This window comes from Amphibalanus amphitrite, unplaced genomic scaffold (genome assembly GCF_019059575.1).
Source record: "Amphibalanus amphitrite isolate SeventyFive unplaced genomic scaffold, NRLGWU_Aamphi_draft 000647F_arrow, whole genome shotgun sequence".
NCBI classification, from domain to species: domain Eukaryota; kingdom Metazoa; phylum Arthropoda; class Thecostraca; order Balanomorpha; family Balanidae; genus Amphibalanus; species Amphibalanus amphitrite.
The window spans coordinates 159,314-178,619 of record NW_024882141.1 but is presented as its reverse complement, the minus strand read 5'-3'; the positions used below and the strand labels follow the sequence as shown (position 1 = coordinate 178,619).

Genomic DNA, 19,306 nt, shown 5'->3' with positions numbered 1-19,306 from the left:
AGCTACACTTTGAGAGGTTTTTTTAGGCATAAACAATCATTTTACAGACGATTTAAGGTGTGATTCGGATGCGCTGGACAATTCTACGTGGAATGAATAACAAAAAAGTGGAAATCGAAATACTTTAACTTGCCACTTAATGCGTGCTAGGATGGCATAAGTCCCCACGGTGGACCGGTCCGCCGACCCGCCGGGTCGGTGGACGGTGCCGACACGTGGGGAAAGTGACGGCTATTTCTATGTAACAAAGCTTGAACGTGTACTCTCTTTATCATGATATGGAAGAAGGGAATCGGTCCCACAAAAGGCGTCTAAAATATGAATATTGTTATCTCTGTTGGGGCCATAGAAGGAAAACAAGGGGGATAAGTACAAGCGACAAATAATCGGATGCCATAACGGACCTTCCATAGTGCCACCATATTCATGCCTGGGTATTAGGAGGTGGGGTACGCTCCATGCTCCTGTAGCCGCTAGTGTTGTGTTAGACATTTCCGCCATTTGTTTTTCTCATTGGCTGTCGGATTGGTGACGAAATGCGCCGCCTATTGAATACATTATATTGCGTCACTTGCTTTTCCTACGAGCCTATGACGCAATACTGTTCGGCGAGTTGTATCTGACGTGCTGGCGGCGGCAGACGTGTCTAATATGTGGAGAGCAGATAACACGCCGGCCTGTATTACCGGGAAGGTGTGGTGAGCGACCAAAGTGCACCGTATGGCGGCCGTCGGGCGGGCGGGACCCATCCCCAGGTCAGGAGCGGTGAGTCGTCCGGGAAGAGGGGAGGGGGAGCGATGCCCCCTCAGGTGGTCGGACATCTGTGTGGGCTGTCGGAGCTGTTGAAATGTCATCTGACCTGTCATAATTTGACTTTGATGACCAGTGGCATGGCATGATTGGTCCTATCAAAGCTCGTTTGGGACAGATCGTCTGGTGGATCATTGAACCGTTTAAAGGGACTATCCCACCTTTAACATGGGGTTTGAGTTGAGATAGCCAAGTTTGCGGCGAGGTTCAGAAACCACTATCCATCTAGGTTGCAACCCCCCGCGGCCTCTTGGTGTTGAAGAAATTCGTTCCCTTCATTTGAATATGGGCCTTGTACAAGGCCCTATCTTCAACATGGAGCGACCGTTAGTGTGACGTCACCTCGTTTAGTCATTCTAATTTAAATGAGTTTGTTCGTTGAAAAATCGCTTAAAACTTGGTCTGAACTTTGTTGTGGTGCCTACAGAGTAAAAAGAATCAGCTTTATGACAGTAATGTGGCCTGGGGAAGGAGGTAATTTTGGGATGTGACGTCACATATTTGAAAGTTTGTGTCTGGAATATGGGAAGCCTAAGATGTTTAATGAAAAATAAATGCCAGAACCGTGTTCCTGGTCATCCAATCTATAAAGTCGGGCACAATTTAACTGGTTTTAACAACATTTTAGAAGGTGGGATAGTCCCTTTAATCTTCGAGTTATGTCTTTTGCTTTTTATTTATATCATAAATTATCTGCCTAAACCAAATCCATCAGAGTTAGGTACAAAAAGCGCTGGTGAGTGCCGAACAGTAATTTGTCACTTTATTTTGGCGTTGTGTAATTCGCTGTATTAAAATCGGCGCTTTTACAACGTACTAAAGCGCACTGAAGAATAAGAAGTCCCATTTAAATGCTTCATGGGTAAGAGGTTTCTATAACTTTTTTGTTTCTCTATTCGTCGTTTCCTTTTTATGGCTTCCAGATACCTGCCTTGTAGTAGCAGAGGCACCATGTCAATAGGAAGTAGCTACATTTATAGTGTTCTCATGCCGTCCACCACGTTGTGACTCGTTCTCGACTTGTGACTTGTTCTCGGACACTTTGCGGAGCTGCTACCCCGGTCTGACGCCGCCTCAGTCAGGTTTAATATGTTCGCTGCAGTGTACGGCGTTTTCAGCAGCGGATCAGGGTGTGTCCGATCAGTCCCAGTTATTGCTAACCCGACATCAAAACGGACTGCCAGTACCTACAGCAAAGCCTGACTGCCACAGTGCCACGGCCGCGGCTAGTTCGAACAGCGCCCGCGAGGGGCTCTCGCGTTCCACGGCACCGAACCGTCCGGAGGCCTGGCTTGTTTTTCTTGAAAACTAACTTGCTTGAATAATTAATATTTGTTTATGGGAGCCAGTGCCGCTCTCACCCAGCCTGCGCAGAATCTGCTGGCGGCTGTACGGGGGTGTGAAGTGGAAGATCGCCTTCGCTGAAGGCACAGCCGTCCACTCGTGCGCACCGCACCGCTCGGCCATGCATGGCGGCTCTGCGGTTTCTGGCAGCTACTGTTATTACTCATAGGCCTATATCAGGGCATCTATATCCAAACATGCACACACAGAAATATTGAGCGGAAAAACGGTGTAATTGAAAGTACCAAAAGGAACATTTTTTTGGTGTAAAATTACTCTGTTTTCTTGCTAAAAGAACACTTATATGTGTGTTTTGCTAGCTTCGGAGTGTTTCACTATTGTGTAGGAGAACCGCTTTCAGTGTAGCCTTACCACGGATCTCGCGTTACATTTACGCACAAATATGTGTTTTTGGTAAAAAGTACCAAAAGGAACACTCGCGTGGTAATCGTACACAAATTCATGGCGGTAAATTTACACAAATATGACGGTTATCATAACGATTTTTTCTGGTAAAGCCCACAGAATTTGTGAAGCAAGCGACACGCGGCGGGACGTTGTCGCCAGCCGCGAGCCTATAGCTAAATGGAACGAAACATTGTGATGCTCAATGCCTACCCCATGCTGCAAACACGTTTCTTTGTTTGTTTGTCGTTTATTTATAAGAATCGACATCACATCTGACGGAAACAAAAGTTAGATTAGAGCAAAAGCATAACCTTATCATATACATAAGCTGATATTTCAAAACGCATGGGCGCCGCTACAGACCTCATCCACCGCCCGTCTCCCGTCAACTGCCCGTAATTAATAAATGAAAAATATGTCATCTGTACGCACTACTTCACTGTGCCAAAATTATCGTTCATATTATTAGCCATCGGCTCTCTATTGCCTATCTGGCAAAATATTAGTATAACTATGCCTAATCAACCCAAGCATGAAAATGCATCCATTATTTTCATAACACGACAGCAGTTCAGTTGAAAAATTGCAAGCCCACCTTAGCACTCCGACAAAGCTGGATAATTTCCAGCAGCTCCTCTAATGTCGCTCCGCTTCAGATTTCAGACTCGTTCTTGATTGCAGTTATCAGACGATGACCACAATGCAGTATTTCACTTATCATTCACTCATTCACTCATTACTCAGCTTATTATCCAACTAGATAAACACCATAGCACTGTTTTATCTCACTGATCGCACAAGAATGGGCAAACCGTCTCTGCGCACTGCAGCCACAGCACTCCCCCGCCGGCCCCCGCGGTCCTCGGCGCACAACTGACAGATTGCGAAAATGGCGCCGCCGCCGTCAGCGTGAGCTCAAAATTTCGCTAAATTTACATGGGTCGACGTAAACGAATGGTGCTCTGGATGTGTACCGCAATTACCAGTGCGACACAACACTCATTCGCGTATGGATACACTTGCTTTGCATAGAAACATATCAGTTAGGTATTTGAACATCTGTTATGCTGTTACATTATCCTGTTTTGCGTAAAGATGCTTGTGTGGAGTAATAAAACTGCCGATGTTTGTTAGTTAGCCAATAAACGTCGTATAAAAACAAACTTATTCTTGATACCTTTACTTATTATGGCGTTGTGCAACGGATACCTTCCTTATTTATCGCGAAAGTTCTTAAACTAAAAATATTTTGCTAAGTGAAGCAGAACTTTGAAGCTACTTGAATTATTTACGAGTATATTGAACTTGACATCGCTCAATATTTCTCTGTGTGTGTAGTGTTTTACGCCCGCGTGTACCTCTACCATTTATGCAGGTGCCCTACCGCCCCTGGTAATGGTAACAGGCCCTTAGACTGGTCGAGGTAGTGGGCTTAAATCGTTCAGACCGCTCGCGGCGAGGAAGCGCCCTGCGGATTAGACCGTCCTAGGCTACTAATGCCGTTGGGCAGCGCGCGTCCGCTAAGTATGTATGCCCGGCTCACGGCTCTGTGCCGGGCGGTAGATCCTGCTGCAAGGTGCTCTACAGATGGGAGTGGGGCGGATCGCACGGACCGCGTGACTAGAGGAGATAACGGCTCACGGCCAGACATTTATGGCAGAAGACAATCTGAAGCTGCTTAAGCTGCAAGCAGCTTCCAGTGCCGCAGGTTGTAGGCAAAGGGCTGGGGAAAAGTTAATGAGATGCGGCTAAACGAGTGATAAGTGTTTATCAAGGACACCAACCCAGCCACCAGCTACACATCTTTACCTACGTCTCTAGGTCTTTGGGTACGGTTTAACAACCTCTCCTGCACTGACACATTTTTGTAGACGATATCCAAGCCTTGTTTGAGAAAATTGTACCTGTGTTTGAAATGGCGTCAGGATTAATGTGAGAACATGAATTTTTAGCACACGCTCTCCGCTCCCTGCCTACCTATAGAAGATGCACCATCCCGTGACGGTGCTCCATAGAGTGGATGTTTATCTGCGATATGCAGCGTTGCTGTGGGTGTTATTAGTGGCAGACTCAATGCGCTCCTAATTATGTCCGTCTAGGGGCGCCGCTGCCTGACATGATGGCACCCGTTTTTGGCCGCGTATGCCCCTGTCCCTCCTGAAGGTGCCTCTATCCTTCCTGCCGCTACTTGAAGCGCCCCTGGCTGACCTGATGGCGCCGTGTCGGCCCTGGAGGCACCTCTGCCTGACCTGACGACGCTCTGCCTTACCTGATGGCGCCCCCTTTTGGCCCTTCCGTGCCCCTGTCTCTCCTGAAGGTGCCTCTATCCTTCTTTTCGCTCCTGGAGCGCCCCTGCCGCTCCTGGAGGCGCCTCTGATCGTCGCCGCCGACGCGACACAACACCTTGTTACGGGAGCGACGGCAGACAGTTTGCAAACTCGCCTCGCTGGCTCGTTACCGAAAAGTAGTGAGCTGGCCGGCGACGGCGACGGCGGCCCGATCGATTCGGTCCCGCACATCTGAGGTCTGCTGACACTTTGACACGACATTTAAGGTCCCTGAGGTCTGCTGACTCTTTGACACGACATTTTGAGGTTCCTGAGGTCCACTGACTCTCAGTCTATGACATGACATTTGAGGTCCTTGAGGTGTGCCGACATTTTGACATGAAATTTGAGATGCGTGGACATCCAGACATGACATTTGGGATCTCTGAGATACCCTGGTACTCGACACAACATTTGAGGTCGGCAGACACTCCTGACATACGGACCAATGCTGTCAACCTTCGGTCGATGAAGTCAGGTCTAGTAACGGGAAGTTCTTAGTCCATGAATTCAGCACAGCTCTTCAGCCCTGGAATAGACACAACCCGTGTCTCTTGGTGCCTGGACTGGGCACATGCTCATGGTTGGTATTGACGGTCCTCCAAACCTGGAGCGGCCGACCTCTCCGTGGCGTGCTGGCATCTGTGTAAAGAAGACGTTTAGCACATGAAACCGATCGACGTTGACGAGCGATGCTAACGATGGCTTCCTGTGTGTTTCAGTGAGTTTTCTGGAGATTCTGAGCTCGGTGGAAGCCTCTTTATGCTGTGTTCTGTAGCAAGTCGAGCCATAATTGCACATTTTTCACCTCTTTCAGCTCAGCCGTTTCCCGTCCTGCGGTCATGCAGCGGGCGTCTGCTCTAAGACGCGGTGCTCCCGGCCGCTCTCTGTCCGTACACCGTCTCTGTGATCCTCTGATGCAGGTTATCGCGGCCGGCAACGGGGCCGAGCGGCTCCCTATTTATCGAGATAGTTGGGCCGATGTTGGATGTTTATTGAACAAATAGAGCCGGTCCGGGCATCGATTGGGTCCGCGCGGCGGCCGGCCGGCCGGTCTGCCTCCGACTGCAGCGCGCGGAGGGAGGGCCGGGCGGAGCCGGGCATCGGCGGCGGCGAAACAAGTGGGGAAAACTGTCCACAGACGCCACAGTGCACAGCACACAGCAGTTCAGTCACAGAGACTGCAGCGCAATGGGCAGATGTGCAATAACAGTGCACATAAACAGCCGATGGGGGGTCGAAGTGGATTTCATCAGCCGTGCGATTCCTGTAGTTTATATCGACATTTTTGCTCAGTGAAATAAAAATGCATGTGCCATGCATTTATCCTTTCTATATTTAACCAGATGGCCATGTTCTGGGTAAAATTTTCGCCGTGGCTAAATATTTTCACGGGTGCATTTTAACTCACCAGCAGCAAATCGAACCGCCACTATGTATGACTTCATAATTCACAATTATTTTCTAGCTTATGCGCATGTTATATTCTGGTGTGCAATAAAAGTAGGCTTTCAACCTCAGTTAGAGCTTTTATTCGTTGTGACATCTGCATAGCCACTCTGCACCTTGTCATAAAATGCTTCCTAACGTTCCTAACCTCCTTGGCGACAAAGTGACAGTCCGCGCTCCACACGGTCTTAGGTCGCCGCCGTATTATGGAAATGAATCCGGTGTATTATAAGAATGTTCACCGCATATGTTTTTTAAATTATTTATTACCAGACTAGACCTCTGAAATGTGCTGACGTAATGACTGTAGAAGATGTAGCAACCAAATGCAACATTGTTTGCGGTGACGGGCCTACACAAGTTCGCAATAACGAAATTCTGCTTCCATACATCACAAGCTGCATATCATACACATGAGCTATGCATAAATGCAAAATATGTAAGATAGGTATAGTTATGTAGGTATATGTAAATGTTATCACACTGTAACTATTCTGCTTGATCTACGATCGAACACTTTGCTTGGCAGACCTTGATTCTTTTTTTGCGTGACCTCAGCACCGTTTGTTACTTCTAGTGACCCAATAACGATACGAATTCAGTCGGCCATGCGGAGACCGTCAGCCCTTGACCTCAGTAGTCAGTATGCTCGCTTACGACCTTTCGTTTAGGTCGCCACTTTCGGCTGGCAATCGTTCGACCGAACGGGAAATGTTTAAATTAGAAAATAGGCTGCAGGTAGACTTTTGATTATTTAAGAAAGCAAAATTCCAATCTTGCACATTCGCGCGGCCTCAAATATAGGTAGGTAGTCGTATTTTAAATAGACGGGCATCTGACTTGCTCCGCATGGTTTACAACGCGGCTCTCTGTGCTATTTCTGTGAATTTCCTACGCGGAAGTAGTTTCGCTGCAATCAGCCGCTCTCGAGAATTAAACTCGCTCGGCAGGCTATATAAGTTGTGAATTAAATAAGATTAGATAGATTTAGATTAAATGATAGCGGCGCGTCGCAAAATGGCGGCGCTGGGGTCGGGTCGCTCCCCCCGGCACCGCACCTACATGCCAAGCACTTCCCAGAATCCAGATAGCCATGGAGATGATTCGGCTCCACTATTGTGCGCTCACATTCACTTTCCAAGTATATGCGGCTGACGGGCGATGACGCGCTACGTCCGAACATTTTGCTCACACCCCTCCCCGCCCCACCCGTCCATTTTGGCGCATGCAGCATATCGAGCGCACACGTTGGCGGTGGGTTTTTGCGTGCGATATTTGTTTGACCGGTGCTGCGGTGCGGGCCGGGTGGTGAGCCCCGCGGCGGGCCGCCTGTGCGGACCGACCCGCCGGACCTCTGAGAGCGCATTTGTGTGTCGCGGGTCAGTTACATGCGAGAGCTGCTGCTGCATTATGCATCAGCGTTGCTGTGCGTACCTCGGCCGGCGGCGCCGGCGCGACAGGGACCGGCGGCGGGGGCGTCCGAGCGCCGCCGCGTGTTGATACCCGGTATGTTTAATGCATAGCTGCATGTCGTTATGTATTTTTGCGGCTGACAGCCCATAAATATGCACTCAAATGCGGTGCACTCAGACTGTTATAAATAATCGTAGAATACCAATGGTCTGCGGCCGAGAGCTGGCGTATAACGATTGATTCTGTCACCGTGACTCGGGTTAGAGACAGATTTACCAGCGTGATGACAGAATCCCATCTATTGCATCAGCTGGTAAGTGCCGGGTTATGTGGCATATCATTCCCGCCGCCTGATGTCCATATATTACCGAAGAGGCGCTAAGTGCCATCTCCGGCTCCATTGGCAAACGTTGGACTTTCCCGATGACGTCAGGGCTTTCTCCAACCTGGGTGGTACCTATTCAGTTTCCAATGTGGTGTGCCAATAGTGACATATCGGTAAGCCCCATGAATCGATTGCTAAGATATGACTTGTCATGCACTTCCTAACACATCCATGGGCCATTGCGTATATGTCGAAGAAAGAGACGCTAATGGATAGTGTGTTTCACGATCTGCAGATGCCATGACCCATGGGCGCCAATTTACTCATTTGAACGGTTTAAATGAACAGTCTCCCTGCCCATAGACCGCATTTTCGCCACTCTGACCGTTTCTTAACCAACAGATCGTGGCTCTGACCGTTGTCCATAAGACCGTATGACCACGGCTCGGACCGTTTCCCGTTATATGCCGTATGTAGTCCGCAACTCTGACCGTCCTCTCCCTGTGTTTCAGAGCCGACGTTCCAGCACCAGCTGCAGCAGGCGTGGCAGAAGTCGTGGAACCAGCAGCAGAGCCTGCTGCAGAACCTGCGCTTCAGAGAGCGCGGCCCGCTGAAGTCGTGGCGGCCCGAGACCATGGCCGCCGCCATCATGTCCGTACTCAGGGAGGGTGAGTACTGCATAAGCACTGGATAGTGTAGGTACGGTGATGATGATGATGATGATTGGGTTTGATGGCGTGCCCAACCTCTGAGGATATGACGCCAGAAGTAGTGTAGGTACGGGCCGTAATTACGTCCGTATACGGGAAGGGTATAAGTACTGAATGCTGCTGGGACTATCATGTCCTTACTGCTTAGAGAGGGCAAGTACAAAATACTGGACGGGCCATCAATCCAACTGCCCTCAGGGAGGGGAATGTGCTAGCTGCTAAGCATGGACGGATAAAGTATTACTCCCACTTAGAGCGGAATAAGTGCCAATTCAGTCGTTATCAAGCGCTCCCCTTTAGTCGAATCACCTCGGAAAGGCCACATCATGTGACAATTGTAGTCTATTCCCAGTAAATTATTAGCTGGCGCGTCCACTTGTCTATCAATGACCGACAAGTGTGTCCGTGTGGCCTCATCTGCGCGTGGTCACCGCGCCGGTGCCGGCTGCTATGTCGCGCCGGTGTGTTTCGGGCACCTGTGGGTATAAAGGGCGGTGGAGGTGGGCTGTCTACCTCACCATGGGTGCAGGCATACCCTCTATGAGCATGTCGTTTATGGAAGCACGTTCTTTCTCTCGGGTGGCTGTCGGACGCGCCATGATAGTGGTGCCCTTTCGGGTCATTGCTGGTGCCCTAACGGGTGGCTGCAGGTACCGTTTTCTGTGGCTGCAAGAACAGGTGCAATCTATGGTATCTGCCCGACGCTCCATGGCACTATAGGTGTCCTCTCGAGTGTCAGTAGTCGTGTTGCCACCCTGCACCGCCGACCGGGTGGCATACATATTAAGCGGAATAAATCTTCACGTGGCTTACAATTATCTCTGGACATTGGGCAAGGGCATGCAAGATGGATGGGCCTGAGACACGAATGGACGATGTTCTGTTTTTGATAGCGAATTCCATTGCACAAACTGTTGCTGATGCTTCAGCGACGATATTGTTGTTTTGTTACGATTTGTGGTTAAGCACAGTCTAGCGTCGGTCAAGTTTTATTACGGTCAATATTCCCCCATCGAATACGAGACCTATGCATTCGTGACTTGATAAGCATAAACAGTGCATGGGTTTTTGTTTCATAAAATAGTTGATTTACCTACACCTGGACGTTATATAAGCAAGCATTTTGAACTGGAGAACTCGAGATATCGTGTGCTGGAACGGTCGGAATGCCACCATCGGAACAACCGTCCAGTTCAGCCTGTCACTGTTTCTGTCGAGTTTGTCCTCTTTCCAATCAGACCCCGACCGACAGGCAGCCTCTGAATCATCCCTGGTCACTGGTGACCGCTAGTGAGCCCCGACCTTCTGGGAGCTGACCTGCGGGTGACCGGTGACCTGTGCCTGTGACACGGCATTGACCGGGCACATGACTCTGGCTGGTGACTCACCGATCCAACGCCGACCGGTGACACCCATGTGACCCTGTGACCTGCTGGTGACCTCGAACTAACCGATGACCTCCCTATGTTTCAGGCCACAGTCTGTCGCAGGCGGCACGCACGTACGACATCCCGTACCCGACGTTCGTCCTGTACGCCAATCGGGTGCACAACCTGCTGGGGCCGTCCCAGGAGGGACCCGGCGGCATCCCTAACGGTGAGTGAGCCTGGCCTGCGCACCGGCGACTGGCATAACATCGCTGAGGTCTGCACTTAACTTAACTTTGTGACTTTTCCTTCTTGGTGTGATTAAAAGCATAGTCACTTCCTGACAGCATATGCGTAATGTATGTGACATGGTAACATACCCTGTATGTAATACGTGAAGACGCTCAAACCGCCCTAACATGACAAGAGCTGCCTCTTTCGACAAAATGTTATGTCGGCACAGCTGGTGGCTTTTAGCTGTCCCCTGTCCAGTAGTGTGTCCTGACGCCATTTTTCGGTACATTTGCAACAGATACCCGTTATATTTCTGACATGTGCCTTGTTATCCTTAAAAAACCGTGGCAGTAACTGCAGATTTTCCCCCCAGTGGCATATAGGGGTATAAATGAGCAGTTGACAGTTGGCGGTAGGAAGGAGCGATGGGTAGAATGGGCAGTGGGCGGTAGGCGCAGAGAGTGACAGGCATACATACGATGAGTGAGCCCTGCTGTACCCATCAGTCACCAGACGGTGTCAAATGCTGCCGTTTCGCTGTCTCAGTGCCGGAGTCAGCCCCGTCTCCGCCCGGGTTTCCGCTGCAGCAGTCTGGCGCGGCTGCAGGTCACATTCCTCCGCTCCTATCTTTTTGCCGCGGCTGCAGTTCATTATTTGTGTTGTTTTTCTCGGCGGCATTATTTATAGCCGGTGTGAGCGCGCGGCTGCTGCCGGCTAGGCATGTCAGCAATCGCGGCCCGGTGCTGCAGTCTGCTGTGGGCGCCCTCCCCCTGTCTCCACACCGAGCTGTGGGTCCCGCCCGGGTGGGCCGCGGGAGGAAAGAGCAAAGAAAGGTCGTGTGCCGACTTGTTTGTGTCCGTGTCTGGGCTCGAGGTGAAATGATACCGCACAGTGATACCGTGGGAGATATTATCTCAGAGTGTCTGGTTACCGTGCCGGTGACACGAGCACGGTATGGGGACCCGTGTATCCGTGCAGCTCAACACACTGTGCATGGCTCAATACAGCGAGGAGTGCTGTAATATTTGCGTCTCTTGCCTCTTCGTTTCTAGTTGGTATGTGAATGTTCGGCATGCTGTAACCGTTATATTAGTCTTAATTTCGCTTCATTGTGAAAAGTGACGGCAGATACCCGGTGGCTTGGTGAGTATGTGTGCCGCATTCAAAGCATTACTGAATGGAAACATAGGTGATCTTTCATTATATTTCTTAGTGAGAAGCCGGAAGCGTTAGATTTAGTTTGACCTTTTTAATTACCAACGCTTGGTCGGAAGGCCAACCGTGCTTAGCGGCATGCGACATAACAGGGTCAGTAGTGACGGATATTAGTACTTTCAGTTGATGGAAAAATAGCACGACACGGAAGTCACTGTGCGGTCCTGCAGACGTGCTCGAGCGCCTACGGGAACCGCCATTCTGTCCAACTGTAGGTACGCCCCAGTAAACCGGAGTCGCCAGCCCGTCCAACTTGACGGCATATAGCCCGGTGTGCTCGCCGCTCGCTCGACGCTTGCCCGCCGCCCGGGGCGCTGCCGTTCTGTGTATAAATATCCCCGTACTGGCCGTTATGAGGCGACACTCGTCAGAAAATGACTCTCGTGAAGCCGCCGCTCTGACGCAATCAGACCGACTGAGGCTGCTGGGAGCAACAGGTTCGGTTCGGAGCGTACTCGACGGATGAACGGAGCGTCCAACCGACCAGCTCCGCCCAGCACCACATCGGCTCACCGACCGGGCCGAGGCGCTATGACCGGCAGTAATATATTTTGAAATGTAATTAACGTGGCTCGCAGTGCCGGGCTGCGGTGTATTTCTGGTGGCGAGCTGAGGCTGGATGATGGGCCGGGACCGTGCACCGGGGGCGGGCCGCTGCAGCTACTGTGCGCTGTGCACGGCCCCCCAGCTGACCGGTGCAGGTGACGTATGGCCCCGCCCAGCCGGCACTTCATCCCGTGGGCTTATAGGGTCCGGCTGATCGGTCGAGTGGAATCTCGTAGTTGCACAATACCTTATGTATTTAATGGAGCCTAAGTGCAATCTTGTGTTCCTAGACATAATAAGCATTGCACTTGAAGTTCGGAAACATAGCTTCTAAAATGGTGGCTGTAATACTATAGGTAAGCATGCCAAAATGAAATAAATATATCGAATAGAAGTTCTATAAAAACATATCGTAGCCAGTCCACGGCGCGGAATTGCATTAGCTTGATATACTGAAGATGTGTGTGCTGCTTTTACCGGCCCGCCTGTCAGAATGTTATTGAGTGCTGTTTTTGTGCGTCCCTTATTTCAGAACAGTGTCTAATGTTTTCTTGTATGTAATGTCCTCATTGATATGCACATAGCTGATGTTGGCCGCTCCCAAATGGTCCTTGACATCTCCTGCGTTGGCTCTCAGAGCGTTAGTTTATTGAATATATCGTTATTATGCGCATAATTTGGGCAGTATCCTGATCAGGTCGATACATGCCATCAGGACACCGTTAGTGCTGCGTGGTATGGACGGATGGGCCCTCCCGCGTTAGTGCCATACGATGTCGCAGCACGACTCCCGCGACGGTGGCCGTATCGGAAATATCGTTTTCCTTGCACTGGCCAAAACCGTTATAATAGGTTGGACACTGGGGAGATCAGCATGGGTGGGCTGGGTGATCCGTGCCACTGGTGGTGGGTCTGGGTTGGTGGTCGTGGTTTGGAATAGCTTGACAGGCCATTATATTCAATGTTTTTGTCTTATATGTGTAGGTATATGCTGGTACCAATCTCTCGCATTGTTCCACCCCCTATATCCCTGAGCGCTGCTCAGTTGACCGATGTCCACCTGTCTCTGATTGTCTCCGTCTCCCATTTTCAGAGCTGCGACCGAAGGGCCGCGGCCGGCCGCAGCGGATCCTGCTCGGAGTCTGGCCCGAGGAGACGGTCAACAACGTGATCCGCGCTGTCGTGTTCAGGGACACCTCCGGACTGAAGGAGCAGATGGAGAGCAAGGCGGCGGCCGTGGCAGCCGCGGCCGCAGCGGCCGGACACGGAATCCAGGTGAGGGAGGGAGAGACGGACAGTGTTTGTAGGTGAGAGAAGTGAGGTGAAGTTAGGCAGGTGAGATGAGATTATTGAGAGATTGAAACGGTATGCAGGTGAGATTGGTGAGAGACGGACACGGTTAAATGATGGAAGGACGGGCTTAGTCTGGATGTGAGGGATTGCCACTCGTTGCTGAACTGAAATACTCGCGCAGTTTTACGCAGAAGTTGGATTTTGGTCCTCAGACATTTTACCATCATTGTCATCTGATGAGTTAGTTATGACTGTAAATTGCTTAAAATAGCTAGAGTGCCCTTTCTGTCAAAGATTCATGCAGTCATTACGCTTTGCTATTCGTTAGAGCACGTTGCGGGCCCAATGCCACCTGCCAGGCCACAGACATCGGTGGACACAAAGTGAGGCGTGTCTGTGACAAAAACGGCGCACTGCCAGCCGTCCTGGGCGGATTAAATATAGCGGAATGTCGTGTCCGCGCGCCCGAGACCGGGGTGCAGCACTTTCCTTATACGGCCTCCAACGGAAAGAATAGGGAACATGCGCCATGCCTGAACACGAAACGGCAGCTTCGGTACACCATTTTATCGGCGCTAACGGTAGCGCCTGTCACGCGACTCCCGGTATTGCAGACGAAGTAATCCGCCCAGACATTGGTGGCATTCTTTACCTCTCGATCGGTATGCGGTTTGGGTGCTGCGACCAGCCATCACAGAGGCTGAAAGAGACGTGGCTCGACACTTTTCGTTAGCATGTAGCGGAGTGTGAGTGCTGACGACTGTGTGTGTTCTCTGTGGACAGGACATGCCGGCCTCGCTGACGAAGCTGATGCAGCAGCACCAGCAGCAGCAGCAGCAGTCGCCTCACACTCCGACCGGGCCCCCTCAGCCGCACATGAACGGCCGGCCGCCGTTCCGGATGCAGGCAGCGCCGCCTATGCCGCCGCGTGTCGGCGGGCCCCCGATGGCCGGCGGCGGCGGGGGCGGCCGCGGCGGGGCGCCCTCGGGCCTGCCGCACCCGGCCGCCGCCGGCGCCCGCCACCGGCCGCCCAACCTGCTCGGCTTTCCCGACATGCATATGATGATGGGCATGTTTCCGCCCGGCATGCTCTCGGCCACCGGCGGAGTGCCGCAGATGAACTGTGAGTGGGGTCGTGAGGCCGTCCGGGGGACTGGGACGGGACCGGCGGACTGGGGTGAAAGGACGGGTTGAGCGAGGTGCTTGGGGATGTGGATTCGGTTAAGGGATGTGGACTAGAGTAACAATAAGGGGTAGCTGGATGTGGCTGATGGAAGCCTGCGAACGGAAAGACCATGCAGACTATCTCTCCAGTTCATGCAGTCTGACGTAGCTTTCTGCCGACAATTTTGCGTCTGTCGTGACCCATATGAGGTCTCATCGGTATGTAAAATGTCAGTTTTGTTTACAAGCTGCGCCTGCGCGCCGTGATCTGCGTGGCCCGGTATCAGCGCTCACTCTGATTCCCGCCAGTGACATTAATACCTCTCCCTCGCCAGTGCCACCGCTGCTCGACCAGAAGCCACCGGTGGGCGTGGGCACCTCGGCGGGCCCCTCGCCGCCGACCCGGCCCGTGCCCGGCCTGTCGTCGATCGCCGGCGGCGCGGCCCGCTCGGACAGCTGCGACACGGACCCGGCCGGCGAGAACAGCAACACGAGCGGCGGCGGCGGCGGTCCCGAGCCGTGTCTGCTGGAGCCGCTGCAGGAGATGACAGAGGGCGACGAGCCGCTCCAGGTGCGGCGGGACCTCGACAGCCCGGCCGCAGAGGGAGCGGACAGCCCGGCCCAGACGCACCGGTCCACACCCGACTCGGCACCGCCCGCCAAACGAATCAAGGTACCTACTCGAACGGTGACCGGTTTTAGATGCGCGCGCTGTCTGGGCGAGGCGGTTTTTGGGAGGCCGTGGCGGTTTTTGCGGCGCTACCGGTCCCCGGTCGGACCGGTGTGGCCGGTACATTGAGCACGAATCGTGCTAAATTTGTGCTGTGATTGGCGTCTCGACCGTCAATGACATTCGTTTTTATGATATTTGTCGGTGCTGTATAGTAGATTTGCTTTAATGTTACATTCATGTAGGCATCGGTTAAGTTTCTTATAAGGTGATAGGTCCCCTTGGTTTGCTATCCCAACTTCCTATTTTCATAGGTGGGGAAAAGCCATGGACGTTAGGCCTTGTAAACATCTTGTAAAGCTATGAAGTTTGTGTATACTGTATAACCCTCGCAGGAGTTAGTTCTGCTCCTGCGTAACCATGGTATAAATGATGCTAAGAGAATCGATTAGCGCGAAATGTTTCGGTTCACATTGGTACCTTGTCGACTATCGGCTGATATGACCTAGTGTAAATATCCAGTCGTACCTACCTGCCTCTAATAACTCATGGCTGACCGCTTACTCCAAACTGCTGACTGGACTGACTTCCAGGTTTTGACTGACTACTTGACTACTCTCTGGACAGCACCTGGGTTATGTCTGACATATTCCTTGATCAGTGGCTTTTACCTCCCACTGACTTCAAACGGCGCCTGATGGTCACACCACGAGCACGCTATCCACCCACCCGAACACGTCGAGACCCACTTGGCCACCCTCCCTGTTTGACCCGGCCCCCCTCACCCCTTTCAGCAGGATATGCACGGCTACCCGGGAATGCCGCCGTTCCGGATGCAGGCAGCGCCGCCTATGCCGCCGCGCGTCGGCGGACCCCCGATGGCCGGCGGCGGCGGGGGCGGCCGCGGCGGGGCGCCCTCGGGCCTGCCGCACCCGGCCGCCGCCGGCGCCCGCCACCGGCCGCCCAGCCTGCTCGGCTTTCCCGACATGCACATGATGATGGGCATGTTTCCGCCCGGCATGCTCTCGGCCACCGGCGCCGTACCCACCATCAACCGTAAGTGGGACGCTCTCTATGCTCAGTGACGTCTCTTTGAGTTGACCCAAGATTACTGAGTTGACCCGCACAGATTCATTTCAATAGCAGAAACGGTGCCGCACGATATGGCATACTGGCAAAGTTCACTGTCTTCTTATTTGAATGCTCGATTTCGTACGTTTTGTGTGTTTGCTGTTCAGGTAAAGAGCATCCCTCGCTCGGTAAGAAGTCTTCAGAACGTTGCCAAATGCCAATTGAATAGTTGACCTGACTCTATCGATTTAGGCTTCTTAGAATGTGAATAATCGATTTCTCGTTTCGCATTTGTGCGGCTATCGCATACCCCTCCCGCGTAATATTTGACCCGCGGCCGCGGCCAGCTGACCCTGACACCGTGCTTTGTTCCGCAGTGCCTCCGCTGGTCGACCAGAAGCCGACCGTGACCAAGACCGAGGCGCCGTCCCCGAGTCTGCCTGAGGTCACCATATCATCCGTCCCGATCCGGTCATCCCCCAACGACACAACACCAACCCCGCCGTTTTTGAACGGCCCCCAGTCGTGTGCCACCTCCAACGGACCTCCGTCCGCGCCCGGCGGTACCCCAGCCGAGTCCAACGGAGGCCTGGGCCGCTCGGACAGCTGCGACACGGACCCGGCCGGCGAGAACAGCAACACGAGCGGCGGCGGCGGCGGCGGTCCCGAGCCGTGTCTGCTGGAGCCGCTGCAGGAGATGACAGAGGGCGACGAGCCGCTCCAGGTGCGGCGGGACCTCGACAGCCCGGGCGCGGAGGGAGCCGACGGGCTGGGTGGCACGTTTGGCACGGCTGAAGAGATCGGAGCGGCCTTCACCAAACAGATGCAGGTAGGGCGCGGGGAACTAACTAGTGATGCATAGATGTAATGGAGCTTGTCATTGTGCACGATACTGGGTGCAGAATGCCTATGGACATCTACAGAATGCCTATGGATGGCCTTGTGGACACTCCCTGATACATGAACATGGACATACACCGGCATTCTCGCTCTATGGTTCAATCAGAACACCATGTTAAGCCTGAAACAGACTCTTTCCGCAGTCAGGAAATCGCATGCGAGAGCCTATTCAAATACATGGAAGCACGCTCGCATCAATCGCACGCACCTCCCGCAAGCGATTGATGCGAGAAGAATTACAATGTATTTGAATAGGCTCTCGCATGCGATTTCCTGAACGCGGAAAGAGTCTGTTTCAGCCTTTAGAATACATATTACACAGAAGGGCCGCAGCATAACTTGTCAATAACAGTGTTTGGCGTTTGCTCCACAGGGGGTAACCATGTACCCGGTGCCCTCGAGCGGTGACCAGTCGGCGGACCAGCGGACCGGACCAGGGACCGGGACCGACGGGTACCCCGCGGACCAACAGACGCCGGCGGAGCGGCCGGCGGGCGCACAGGACGTGCACGGATCGCTGGCGGCCCCGGCGGCCGCGCTGCGCGCCATGCCCTGAACGCGGCGCGACTGTGACAGGCAGCGGCGCACCGGAGACTAGCAGACTGGTCGACGAACGGTGCGCGCGACCAGCCGCAGCAGCACAGCTAGGACGATGGAGGTAAACTGGAGACGATCGTAACGCATTGGAGACGATCGCGGCGCGTTGGAGACGATCGCGCAACTACCACTAGGCTTTAACAGGCGAGACGGCCGGCCCGAGCGGCCGCCGGCTCGCAGAGGCGGATGCACATCCCGGAATGTATGCGATTCAGAGGCCTTATCGGTTCGGAGGGGGGAACACTGAGGCGGACGGACGGACGGACGGTATCACACCTGCGCGCGCGGGCCCCGCACTCTGTCTCTCACGGTGTTCGTGCCATTGACAGATACCTCATGTGTAGCCCCGAACGGTAGCGAACGTAGCTGGCAGACCGGCCGGGTGGCCCGTTGTTGTATCCGTTGTCATTTTCTACTCGGCGGTCTGCTGATCTCAGGCTATAAGTCGAACAATATGCCAAAGAGGCGGATTCTGAGGCGGCGGCTATGCTGTCGTGCCGGGGCCGGCCGCATGAGGTCCTCCTTCACGGCTGACCACCGGCCACGAGGTCAGAGGCTGTCGCCATGGCGCTCTGCTCGCTACAGGCCGGCGAGAGCGAGCGCAGCAGTTGGTTCCTAGTTCGGCTTCCCACCCGTTGTCGTGGCGCCATACCGGGCGGCTGGACCCCGCCCGGGTCTGGGGGCGTTCACCGCCTCCTCTCCGCGCCGGTACCCAACGCCGGGGCCGGCTGAGTGACCCGGGCCGGGCGGCCGGGTCGTCTGAGCTAACAGTCCGTGTACGAGGGGTGGCGGAGCGGCTCTGTCTCTGCCCCTGTGACTCGCGCGTGGCCCCACTGGGCGCGCACCAGGCCAGTTGAGTGCCCGCCCGGCGCCGCGCCGGTCGGCCCGCGTCAGAGCGGGCTGTTCGCAGCTGATGCGGCGACTGTTGAGGCCGCGCAGGCCACTCTGAGTCCGAGAGCAGGACGCTTTTGTATTAAGTGCATGAAATATTTTAGTTTGCGTCTGTTGTCTTTTGTTGTCTTGATTTCTAGGTATGAATCTAATACCCAGAGGCAGGAATGTGTATTCGTCAATGATCTGCTTCATGTATTTGCACATTCTCTTTTTGCTTTGTCTCCAAACTCTTGTCAAAAACATAGTAGAACGCGTCAAGCTATTGTTGCAATGCACGTTCTTATCGTTAACCCATGTTGCTGAATGAACTGATCTGACGAATTATAGTTCGAAGTATTATAATAAAGGTAAAATGTTCGACCGAATTCCTTATTATAATTGAATTTGAGCAGTTTGTTTTTCTATTAGAATATATCACCACAGACAACCTTCCCGTGTAAATAGGCACAGTCTATGTGAAAGGCGCTGATAAACTGAGAGCTCGTATCTACTGTATTTGTAATCTTGTACAATCTGGAACGTGAATACATGTATAAGTGAACACCCGTCTTTTCCCATGCCCATTAAAG

The 19,306-nt window shown here is 52.9% G+C and overlaps 1 protein-coding gene across 2 annotated transcripts in view; it reads left to right on the top strand.

Annotated features, from left to right (window-relative positions):
- LOC122363911 (protein bric-a-brac 2-like) overlaps positions 1 to 19,278 on the top strand; it is a 54,235-nt gene extending 34,957 nt beyond the window's left edge. Inside the window, exons 3-10 of one of the 2 annotated variants that reach the window (XM_043333729.1) lie at positions 8,589 to 8,744; positions 10,260 to 10,382; positions 13,242 to 13,423; positions 14,225 to 14,564; positions 14,941 to 15,278; positions 16,073 to 16,331; positions 16,724 to 17,175; positions 17,620 to 19,278. In XM_043333729.1, coding sequence (XP_043189664.1) covers positions 8,589 to 8,744; positions 10,260 to 10,382; positions 13,242 to 13,423; positions 14,225 to 14,564; positions 14,941 to 15,278; positions 16,073 to 16,331; positions 16,724 to 17,175; positions 17,620 to 17,802 — 2,033 coding nt within the window. In that variant the 3' untranslated portion in view covers positions 17,803 to 19,278. Of the gene's footprint in view, positions 1 to 8,588; positions 8,745 to 10,259; positions 10,383 to 13,241; positions 13,424 to 14,224; positions 14,565 to 14,940; positions 15,279 to 16,069; positions 16,332 to 16,723; positions 17,176 to 17,619 lie in introns of both variants that reach the window. The other variant, XM_043333728.1, reaches the window with a different exon arrangement.
- The last annotated feature ends 28 nt before the right edge of the window (positions 19,279 to 19,306 follow it).